Source organism: Haliaeetus albicilla, chromosome 5, assembly GCF_947461875.1.
Source record: "Haliaeetus albicilla chromosome 5, bHalAlb1.1, whole genome shotgun sequence".
Lineage (NCBI taxonomy): Eukaryota > Metazoa > Chordata > Aves > Accipitriformes > Accipitridae > Haliaeetus > Haliaeetus albicilla.
The window spans coordinates 41,008,210-41,020,303 of NC_091487.1; the positions used below are offsets into that span (position 1 = coordinate 41,008,210).

Sequence of the window (12,094 nt, forward strand, 5' to 3'; positions counted from 1 at the left end):
AGGCCTGCCAGGAACTGGCAGCTTTTGTGGGAGATGCTGATGAGGCCTGGGCATTGCCAGAGCAACCCCTACCACCCCCACACCTATAAAAAGCAGCCTAGGGAGCACTAGCTACCAGGACTGCTGCGAACAGAACAGGCAAACAGAGCGCTGGCATGCCAGCCAGGACGTGGCGCGGCAGTTTGTGTGTAGTCACCCTACCAGCTCAAGAGGTGAGTTCAGCTGGTGGTTACCACCCTCTCAGAAGGAGCTTAGCTATGGTATCCATCTGGTGGAGAGCTATGTCCTATGCGCTCACCAGAATGGATGTGGCAACCCAGACGGAGCTCCCATGAAAACATGCAGCCATCCAGGTCCCAGGCTGCAGAGAGTGCCAGGGCCTTTCACGGGTAATGGATGGCAGTAGTGCGAACAGTTGTGTGAGGTGTGACCAGGTAGATAGTCTGCTCAGCCTGGTGGCAGAGCTATGAGAGGAAGTAGAAAGGTTAAGGAGTATCAGGGAATCTGAGAAAGAGATAGACTGGTGAAACCATGCTCTGCCCTTCCTAAGACAGAAACAGGAACAGCCACCAGAAAAAACCCAAGATCAAGGGGATCCTGTATCCTCCCCCAACCAGGCTGAAGGCAGTAGCTTAAAGGAAAGGAGTGAATGGAGGAAAGTCCACACTCGGGGTGGCAGATGAACCCCCTCCTGGCCCACCTCGCCTGCCCAGGTGCCTCTGTACAATAGGTATGAGGCTCTGGATGTGGAAGGCCAGTCGATGAATGATGTGGATGACGGTCCATCTATACCAGAGGTGTTGCCAAGGTCAGAAAGGCCTACCCCCTTTATCATAACCACCTCCACGAGGAAGAAAAGACAGGTTATAGTTGTAGGCAGCTCCCTTCTGAGTAGGACAGAGGGTGCAATATGCTGGACGGACCCTTCTCTTAGGGAAGTCTGCTGCATCCCCGGGCCCGGGTTAAGGACATCACTAGGAAACTTCCTAGCCTGGTATGGCCCTTGGACTATTACCCATTACTGCTCTTCCATGTTGGTGGTGATGAAGCTGCAACACATAGTCCAGGGGCGATCAAAAGAGACTTCAGGGCCTTGGGATGGTTGGTAAGGGAATCTGGAGCACAGGTTATTTTTTCCTCTGTTCTTCCAGTTGCAGGCAGTGATAGTGGAAGAAACAAGTGGACCCAGTCTATTAATACATGGCTCCGTGGCTGGTGTCACCACCACAATTTTGGCTTTTTCAATAATGGGATGGCCTACATGGCACCAGACTTGCTGCTGTCAGATGGGATTCACCTTTCCCAAAGGGAGAAGAGGGTTGGTCTTTGCTTAGGAGCTAGTGGGGTCATTGACAGAGCTTTAAACTAGACTTGAATAGGGATGGGGATGATATCAGGCTCGCCCGTGACAAGCTGTGGGATGACACGCCAAGGTTAGAGGGATGGGGTGCTAGCAAGGGCCCTCAGCCTGTTGCTCTGAGACATGCTGGGTACACTGGAGCACACTTGAAGTCTTACAGAGATGAACCAGGGGCTCCTGAGGTAGTAGGAGCCAACAGGGAAACACCAGGGAAATGCCTCAAAGGAATTAAGGGTTGTTCCTCTAAGAAGGTGACATGGCCAACAGCCCAGCTGAAGTGCCTCTACACCAATGCACGCAGCATGGGCAGCAAACAGGAGGAGTTGGAAGCCACCGTGCTGCTAGAAAGCTATGACATAGTTGTCATTACTGAAACTTGGTGGGATGAATCCCATGACTGGATTGTGGCTGTCAATGGCTACAGGCTGTTCAGAAGGGAGAGGCAAGGAAGGAAGGGCAGAGGCGTTGCCCTCTACATCAAGAACTGGATAGAGTGTGAAGAGCTGTCTCTGAAGAATAGCCATGAGCAGGTTGAAAGCTTATGGGTAAGAATCAGAGACCGTGGCAACAAAGGGAACCTTGCAGTTGGTGTCTACTACAGACCGCCCGATTAAGGGGAGCCTCTTGACAAAGCCTTCTTGCTCCAGCTACAGGAGGCATCGCGCTAGCAGGCTCTTGTCCTGCTGGTGGACTTCAGCACCCTGACATCTGCTGGAAGGTAGCATGGCGAGCTGTAGGCAATCCAGGAGACTCCCGGAATGCATTGAGGTTAACTTCTTAAGTCAGGTAATAGACGGCCCTACCAGCAGGGCTGTGATACTGGACCTGTTGGTCACCACCAGAAATGAGCTAATCGCTGATGTCAAGATTGGAGGCAACCTGGGCTGCAGTGATCATGCAGTGGTGGAGTTCGCAGTACTGAGGGATATGGATCAGGGGAAGAATAAAGTCAGGACACTGAATTTTAGGAAAGAAAGCTTCCATCTCTTCAAGAAATTAGTTAACAGGACCCCCAGGAAACTGCCCTCAGGGACAAGGGAGCAACCTGATCTAGTTGAAGATGTCCCTTTAAAGGTCCCTTCCAACCCAAACTATTCTATGATTCTATGAAAATTGAAAAAGACTGTTGTCACGTTAAAAAGACAAGTGGCATCATAAAACAGCAGAGAGAGGAAATAATAATGGAATAATCAAATAACTTAAAATCTCCTTTGTATTTGATACATGGTTTCTGTGGCTTTTTCTGGCATAGATGGTGAGGGATGTGTGTCTCTGACATGAAGAACATGCTTAATTTTCTTCTATAATTTTTTTGTATTTGATGTTTCTCTCAAGCTATCAAGTTAGCTGTTGCTTGTATTGGATAGGACTCTACTTACAATTTTATTTTCATTTGTGTGATATGTTGGCTTTTTCCTAGTAGAGAGAAGGTAGACAGCTACTACTGTGTCCTTTTCAATGATGAACATCATTCTTATGATCATGTCATCTATAGCCTGCAAAGGGCACTTGGCTGCGAACTCGGTGAAGCCCAGTTGCATACTACTGCCATAGATAAAGAGGTTAGTGCATTCTGGATATGGGAGAAAGTAACTTTTTAATCATTAATAAGTGCTACTATAGTCTCTTGATCATAGAATCTTTGTTTCTGAGATGCTGGAGCTTGAGGAGAGAGAAAGCACTTGCTTCAAGAAAGTTTTTAAACGGTATTAATTTTTTTCTTCAGTACAAAGATGCAGTTTCTTGCGAAGGGGAAGAGTTGGTTTATCTGAAGTTGCTCCTTTCATGTTTGGCATGTTTTCTTTACCTTTTTTTTTTTTTGTTCTTAGCTGAGATTAATGTTTTATTTTAATGTATATTTTTCAGAAAAGTACTAAGTCAGCAATATGCATATTTAGTTATATTTACTCAGAAACGTACCTTACATTTTGCAAGAGTTAGTGCTTCTTCTGGCTCTGACTTCAGATGAAAATGTTAAAACTTCAAATTAAGCAAATGAAACCAGGAAGAATCCATGAAGGAATGTGGGTGAACCTGGCAATTTTACTACTTCATTTTTCAAACTAATGTCCCGTGTAAAGACCTTACACTAGAAATGTAAATTTTTTTTTTTCCACTGGGGGGAAAAAAGCATGATCAGAGTTTGAATTATCTTAATTGCAACCATATTTTTTCACTTCACAAAAGTACAAAACTTACTTGTTAGCATACAGAGAAACTGTCTATAGCTGTATATGTATTTGTTGTGTATTTACATATAAAACATCTTACTATTATTTGAATCCTTTTTTAATCTGTAAAAACTGTGTTTTCTTTTTGTGTTTCTCTTTGTTCAGGTAATGAAAGTTTAGTTGTATTTAGTTAGCAGTGTCAGTCTTAGGTAATTACAAATCTTGTCCTGCAGTTGCAGGTTTTGTAAAATATGTATATACATGCATGCTTATAGAGTAACTTTTAAAGGTTTTCATTATGAAGGTTCCTTTTGACTGAAATCTAAATTTTAGATCCAGAGTTGATCAGACTTCATTTTACAAAGCACCTGCTACAGCACAGGACTAGGTTGTATTGGTTTAATTATAACGGTTCCACAACATACAGCTACTTCCTCTCTTCTTGTGTGAAATTCTGCTGTGTGGAGAGCTTGTTTTGGAAGCCCATACCTCTGATTCCCTTTGGGTGGAATTTGAGATCTAAGCTCAACCTGTTCCTGGTTTTAATGAAAGAGCTATCAAACCCACATGTATGACATACCCTGGTATTTCATATACGGAAATAAGAAATAGTAGGAAAGATTGTAGAAAAGCAATTCAGGAGGAGTGTACTTTGTGCTAGGAAGAAAGTTGATATGGTTTGTGTGTAAAGTATTCTGTGGAAATCCCTCTCATCTGTTTTAATGTGTACATGAATTTTCCTTATCTAATAATATTAAGATACTCAGACTGTACTTAGTTGTTCTGTTGTTAATTTAATTAAAATAGCTTTTTCCTGAAGATAATTATGTTAATTTTTATTTGCTTCTAGATGTCTAAAAGCACCATGACTAATGTTGGTCCTTGTTTTCCTTTTGTGTATTAAAAACATAGCAAAGGTCAGGCTTGTGACATTTTTGTTTTGTTTTATGTTGGTCTCATGGTCAATATTGTCTTTAAACAGGGTCGTAGAGCTGTTAAGGCAGGACATTATGCCTCTTGTCAGGAAGCGAAAGAAGAAATCAAGGTAACTTCCTAAAATATCTTTCTCACTTAAAAACCAAAAAAAATCAACCTTATAATTATTAATACCGAAGACTTACTTGTCTGCTGTACAGTCTTTAACTTAGTACTTCATATACTTTTATAACTTGCCTGTGAACTTTTTGAAATTGAATTTACCCTACCACATTTGGTATAGGTAGATACCTTCAGAAATAAAACGTGAAGCTGATTTCTTTTTATGCTTGGGAGACGTAATGGGTGTTGAAGACAAATATGAAAATTCATGTTACCTTTATTTTATACCTACTACTATTTACCTGACTCCTAGAGGCATTCTGAAAATGTTTCTCAACGACCACTTCACGTGGAGGTTCTGCATGCTGATGTTATGGCTCACCAGAAGTTTGCCTTGCGCCTTGGTTCTTGGCTGAATAAACTCATGAGCTATTCAAGTAAGCACAATGGATTTTTGTTACGATAATGCTATGTCAGTGTTTGAATGACTAGTTCTCTCAAAAATGTCTTTAGCAGTGTTATATATGATACTCCCTTATTAAAATACATTCCCATTCCTCCTAATTAGTAAATAAATAATACAGTAGTATGGATGCTGATATCCATCGGTATGGTTACAAATAGCAGTACTTTTCTGTTCCTTCTTGTTAAAATAAATGTCTTTCCCTGCTTGAGCTCTGTCTGTTCCTCTAGAAGTTTTTTATCCTCAGTTTCAGCATCACATGCCCTATTTCAGTGACTTCTTTGCTTAAAAGCTGCTCTTCCCAGTGCTGGTGGAAAGCTGCAGAACGTCTTGATTAGTGAAAGCATACATCCTCTGCCTGAATTAATTCCTGCTTCAGATTTGATAGTTGCGGTTAATTAGACAGTGTCAGTAAAACAAACAAACAAAAGTCTTAAATTAAAAATCTGTCCAGTAGTAGGAAGTCTATTTTAAACTTTCAGACATTGTTCTGGTGTTTGATGATGCTCATGGTTTTAAATACGACTTCTGAATCAATCTAATTTTGATTTCTGTTACTGGGTTTTGTCATGCCTGTGTTTTGCCAAACTAAAGACATTATAAAATTTCTTTTCACCATACAAATACGCATATATTAAGCTCTACTTGCTGCTTATCCTCCTTCTTGATAGGGTAAATCTGTTGGCCTGCTTCAGCCTCTTTTGTTAAGCTTGGATAATAAAGTGAATTTCTTTTTTTTTTTTTTTTTTCCCCCCAAACACTTACTTTCCAATATTTCCCTTGAAATACAGATATCAGAATTGTACCTTTTTTTAATTCCTTACAATATTTTACAAATTTTAGCTTTCTGTTTTTTTCAACATTGTATTTATTTCACTGATGGTATTTTCTTGCTGGTCTGAGTTCCTCAGACAGTTCTTTTAATTGGTACAAGGTTTTGACTGTGTGGTTTATTTCAAGGTTTCTAGTGAAAGTTTGATTTTTATACACGTTTTTCCTCCTGGATAACTTTTCTTATTATTTTCAATTTTATGAGATTACTTTATTTGAAATGCCAACTGACAGCTAATTATTCAGCTGTTGACTGTGTGAGTATAGACAAGTCAGTGTCAGTGCCCCAGCAAATCCCCCAAATTTTAGTTTTTTAAGCAATACTTCTTTAGCTGAGAGATAAGCTAAAACTAAAAAGGAGTCTCCCATGTTGGGTGTAGCATTTTGGCTTAGGAAATTGTTATAGGTTAACTGATACTTTATGTTTTATGAGCGTCTTCAAGCACAAAGATTGAAGTCTAACATTGCTGTCCATGTTCTTCTGGATTATATATGTAGGTGCTTGAAGAGCCTGATGTTCTGTACTCAGCTGGAACTTTTTGGTGGTCTGGTGGTTCCCTTTTCCTGGTTTTGCTTCAAGTGGTAGAACACTGATCAAGAAGCTTTCAATACTGTTATTTCCAGGTTGTCAGGAACTTTATTCATGGCACTCTACTTTTCCATTTGAAATGAGTAATGTAAAAGCTCATTTCTGAACGTTAGTACCCATGAGTGACTCTGATATGTTGATCCCCAAAACTGCTTCAGCAAATACTGTATTTACTGACAGGTGCAAGAAAATACAAAATAATGTTCTGAAATTCTACAAAAGACTGACTTTCAGGGCCCAAGGCAGGGACCAGCATAGACTTGCCTAGCCTGTTTGTTTCTGTGCTGACATAGTGGACTCTTCTTATGGATCTGCTTTGCAAAACTGTCTAAATGCTTTTCATTTTAAAATACTCTTTTGCATCACTGGATTTATTAAATAAAGTAGGTAAGAATAACAGGAAGAAATTAGTAAGGAGAGAGTATGTGGGAGTATGTTCACTGAGAAAAAAGTTTGTTAAAAATAATTCATACTTAAGTGCCTTCTTTTTTCCTTTTTTTTTTTTTTTTTTAAAGAACAGAATTTTGTAATTCTCATTGTTGGCTTGTATCATTTAATTATCAAAGCATTCTTGTACAAATGAGTAGTTTTATCCCTCTAGGTGACTTTCGCCAGATCTTTTGTCAAATATGTCTCAAAGAGGAAGCTGGATCTGAAAAGCCGTGCTTCATAAGCAAGTTGATGCTATGGGATGCAAAACTTCATAAAGGTTTGTGTATCCAGAGGCAAATTAATTTTTCATGTGTGTAACAAATGTGTAAAAGTAAATAAGTGCTATGCAGATGGAGTTACATTTCTTTATAATTTTTTCTTTATGGTTTTTATACAGCCTTTATTTTTATATCTGAGATAATTGATATTTTGTGTATGTATTTGCATCCTGAATTTTTCCTGCTTCATGTATTTTGAAGAATCTTTCCACAAGATGTAGCCTGACTATGAGTCACTTGGTGCTTACCCTCGGTTTTAAATACATACCAACAAATGTTAAAAATAATAAAAAATATTAATAACTTTGTTCATATACTTTGTTACCTTTTCAAGGATTTTAATGATTTTTAATTTAATAATCTATTCCTCTTTTCCACAAAAAGCTGCATCTTAGTACGATAAAGTGATGTGCATTGTATTGGCTCTTCACAGGGGCAAGGAAGGTTCTTCATGAACTTATCTTCAGTAGTTTTTTCATGGAAATGGAATACAAAAAACTTTTTGCTGTGGAATTTGTGAAGGTAAATGGTTATTTGTTTTTTATGCCATGAATTTTTACTAGCTTTGTAAAATTTCCCCCAAACCTGAAAATTTTTTCAATATAAATACTGAATTTTCAACAAGCAGAGCTTCAACAACTAGCTCAGCCTTTATAGACTGCATTAATTCCAATGTCATTGGTTTGTTCCTTATGATCATGTAGGTAGATATGCTCATTTTGAATGCAGTATTGTTAGTATTCTATGTATCTTTTGAAATGGCAGATGAACTGCAACTGAAACTGGTCTTTCTCTTTAAAAATTAGATACAATAGTTAAGAAATATACAAAACATGAGACCAAGTGTTTTTTGTTTTAGGGTGAGACTTTTTAATCCTGACAAAGGTGACTGACACTTCATGGTTTTCTCTGGACTGAAAGCAGACAAAAAATTACATTACTCATTGTACACATCTGTTACAGACAGCTGCTGAATAACTATCCATGCAGTTCACCACAGGAGGAAGACTTGTTTTATACTAAGTTAATGTCTTTATGGATCCTTTTTTCAGATATTTAATTTCTTTTCTTGGGGAAGATTTGTTGTAGGAGAAGAAATATTTTTGTTCCAATCTGGTAGAACAGTTAAATTCGTGCTCATCTTCAGTATTAAGGCAGTGGGGCACATATTTAATTGCTTTGGTGCACTGAGGAGATTGTGCTGGTTTTGTTGTTTGAACTGCTTCTATTAGAAAGAAAGAAGGACGTTAAGATGTAATTCTTGCAAATAAAAAGTAAACATTCCTCATTAACACTTGTTTTATTTATTTAATTTCCCCAATATTCTTTTTTCCTAGTATTACAAGGCATTGCAAAAAGAATACATCAGTGATGATCATGACAGAGTTCTTTCTGTGACAGCACTCTCGGTTCAGATGTTCACTGTACCTACTCTGGTATGTACAGCCTGTCTCCACTAGAAATGTAAAATAAATTTGAGAATTGCTAGCAGTACCACCTTTGCAGACTGCTGTACTTGGCAGAGAGTCGTTATGCATTGCTGAGTTGAAAATGAATGATTCTGAGATTGTTATGGTCAATATGAAAGCAAGAGCTTGAGTTTATGTGAAAATTCATTACAGAAGATGGAGGGAATGCAAACTTAAAGAAATTTAAAGACGTTTTAGGCAGCATCATTCTCTGCATTAACTTTCTGTGTTCATTTACTGTTCACATATACCTTCTTATGTAACTTTAAACACTTGTGGGGAGGGGCAAAAAAAAATGGTTAAATGTCTTTTTGTGGGGGTGAAATATTGTTAAACCCTGTGGGGGTTGGGGGAAGTATACTTGTAGGTTTTAAAGATTATGTTTCTTGCCTGAAATACTACTGTAGAAGTCCTTTTCTAAATGATTTTTCTGGAAAAAATAGCATGTCTGTCACATTGAAGCTGTCAGAGTGAACAAACATGCTAAGTAGATAGAAATTGTGTTTGTACATAGTGAATACTATGGGAGTCTTTGGAAATGCTTAAAATAATTTCTAATGAAAAAGACTGGTTTCAAAGGAAAAATTATTTTGACAGTTCTCTTCAACAAAAATAGGAAGAAAAAATTTTAATTTTATTCTTGCAGGCCCGACATCTTATTGAAGAGCAAAATGTAATCACCACCATTACAGAGACACTCCTAGAAGTGCTTCCAGAGTACCTAGACAAAAATGACAAGTTCAACTTTCAAGGTTACAGTCAGGACAAACTGAACCGGGTATATGCAGTAATATATGACCTCAGGTAAGTGTAAAGCTGAGAAGCTAGAGTAATTCTTAGAAAATTGGCAGTAGGATGAGGTGTTTCAATTCAGGAATCTGATGATAAAACTGCTTTAAAAAAAAAAATACCTACTGTAGGACCATATGGGAAACTTGGTTTCTATTCATTATCATTCTGGGAAAGCTGTATCTGCATAGCATTTTCCACTCATTACTCTAATAAATGGAATCATGTAAAAGCACACCACCCCAAATACCTTGGAATTAGAAAAATCTGTTTATATCAAATGATGCAGTTGCATCAAGCAACTCTAGTGTTTGGTGAAAATTTTAAGAGGAGTTTGAGGTGGGGAGGGTGATGTAATGTGACGATGCAGTTGATTATTTTAATATAAAGAACACTTTAAATACAAGCATAAGTAGAAGACAAGTCTGAGCAAAAGGTGATAATGTTTTCTTTGGGAACAGGTATGTCTTAGTCAGCAAACCCACATTATGGACAGACCGTCTGAGGGAGCGGTTTTTAGAAGGATTTGTTTCATTCCTAAGGATCCTAACTTGCATGCAGGTACAACACATTTAAATAATTTCTTTCTAATAATATGCTGTTATAAAGATATTATAGCACTTTTGTTTGCTCGTCTTTTTGTCCATAGCAATATTGTGGATATAAACGTGCAATTAAGATGGTAAATGCTTCAGTCCCTGTCTTGGGTGGGTGAAAAAGTAATGTTTACTTTATAGAAGTAATATTCATCAATTTTAGCTACATGTATCTGAACAACCTATATTTTACCATTTGCTTATGGATTTTTTTGTTGTTTTAAGTCTGTGATCACTGATTTAGCTTGAGTATTTTGTGGCATCTCCATTTCAGGGAATGGAGGAAATAAAAAGACAGATTGGTCAGCACATCGAGGTGGACCCTGACTGGGAAGCAGCTATTGCTATACAGATGCAACTCAAGAACATTCTTTTGATGTTCCAGGAGTGGTGTGCCTGTGATGTAAGTATATCAGTTGTCTGGGTTTCTTACATGCGTGCCTTTTGGGAATATTCCTGAGTGCTTTTCAATAGCAGCTTTTTAAAAAAGCTCACTATTGTTCAATACAGATCTCCACAAAAAAAAAGAATCTGAAATAATTTATCTGTGGTGTGGCAGAGAGATGGGAAGTCAGAAGATTATAATCATCTAGCTGACAAAGCTGCACAGGGTGTTAGGCAAATCATAAAGAGAAAATACATCTCAATTAAAGATTTCGAGAATTATGTTCATGGTATCACTGTCAAGTTTTAAGGTTCTGAAGCACATGGTGTTAATTTTTAATTGTAAAAGTGGACTGCAGAAACTTTGTGCTAATTGGGTAATTGCACTGTAAGTAGTCTTAATCAGTGCTGGAGCTCATCCCTGTGCTGGAGGAAGGGAGGAAATTGTATGATATGTTAACTTAAAGATATTTTGAAGTGGGTTTCATTTTGGGGTTTTTTTTTTTTGGTTGTTTTTTTCAGTAGGGACAGAAGGGAAGAACTAATAGCAGTTCAGGAGCTTCTTGATCCAATTTGGGGTGCAAACTATGCAAAATATTAAAATATTGCAGCTTAAATAAGCACATATATTTTTAGAGCATTTGACAGTTCAGCGTTTTTGAACAGAAGCATATTCTTGGTTAGCTTTAGTGGATGCTTCACTGCTCCAGTCCAGTACTTGTCAGTATTAAGAAACAGAGTGGTAATTATATTGTGGCTTTTTAGTAACTGTTTATGCTGTCAGAGAAAAAAAAACAAGTGAGGAATTTTAGTGCATATATATATGATTTTTAAATATAATGCTATGCATTTATTGTAAATTCTAGGAAGAGTTGTTGCTCAAGGCCTACAGTGAATGTCATAAAGCTGTGATGAGGTGCAGCACGAATGGCCGCTCACGGGAAAAGACAGTGTTTCACTTGTGTGGCCATACTCTGGAGAGCAGACCTTACAGAGTGTCTGCAGATCCTGTCAGCATACATTTACCTCTGTCTAGGACTCTTGCTGGTAGGTGGTGTGTTTTGTTTCAATTGCTATTTGAATTACGTTTATCATCCATCCCTATTTCTTTACTCTGGAAAGCATTTAGATTAAGTGCTTCACAGATCAGTTGTGCTCTGACTTTCTGACATTCTCACTATCAGGCAATCCTGTTCCCCAGATGTCCCACTATGGGAAAGTTTTTCTCAAAAAAACATTTGCCAATGAGGTTGGAGGACATTTTTTAAACAGGAGAGAGACAAAGTCAGGCGAGAAGGAAAAGTTTCATGGTTTAATGACATCTTCAGTTTTCTCTGGACTATTTGAATTTATGTGGTTCTGTTTCTATTTCTACCTCTTTTGCATAAATGAATGTTCATTATTACTGCATCTGGAATTTACTTCCAGCCACATATGTCTTAGGACTGTTAAAATACTCCTAAAAGACATGTTTGCAGCATGCCAGGACAGATTTCCAGTCAGAATACAAAGGACCACAGCAGTGGGTGATTGCCACTTTCTCTAGAATGCAAATGAAATCATATGCTATTATTAAGCTATATATTCTTTATCACATCATTTGAAACCAAGATACCATCTGTTAAGCCTTGTAGTCTTGAAATCCAGTTGTTACTGACATGATTTAAACATGAAATTAAAATTTTGCTAATAAT

The 12,094-nt window shown here is 38.0% G+C and overlaps 1 protein-coding gene across 2 annotated transcripts in view; it reads left to right on the forward strand.

Annotated features, from left to right (window-relative positions):
* The window catches only part of UBR1 (ubiquitin protein ligase E3 component n-recognin 1), a 74,133-nt gene that overhangs the window by 21,668 nt on the left and 40,371 nt on the right, over positions 1 to 12,094 (forward strand). The window contains exons 6-15 of one of the 2 annotated variants that reach the window (XM_069784340.1): positions 2,781 to 2,922; positions 4,514 to 4,576; positions 4,883 to 5,006; positions 7,054 to 7,161; positions 7,596 to 7,684; positions 8,500 to 8,598; positions 9,278 to 9,435; positions 9,882 to 9,981; positions 10,291 to 10,419; positions 11,267 to 11,447. In XM_069784340.1, the coding sequence (XP_069640441.1) occupies positions 2,781 to 2,922; positions 4,514 to 4,576; positions 4,883 to 5,006; positions 7,054 to 7,161; positions 7,596 to 7,684; positions 8,500 to 8,598; positions 9,278 to 9,435; positions 9,882 to 9,981; positions 10,291 to 10,419; positions 11,267 to 11,447 (1,193 nt within the window). The remainder of the gene's footprint in view (positions 1 to 2,780; positions 2,923 to 4,513; positions 4,577 to 4,882; positions 5,007 to 7,053; positions 7,162 to 7,595; positions 7,685 to 8,499; positions 8,599 to 9,277; positions 9,436 to 9,881; positions 9,982 to 10,290; positions 10,420 to 11,266; positions 11,448 to 12,094) is intronic. The other variant, XM_069784341.1, reaches the window with a different exon arrangement.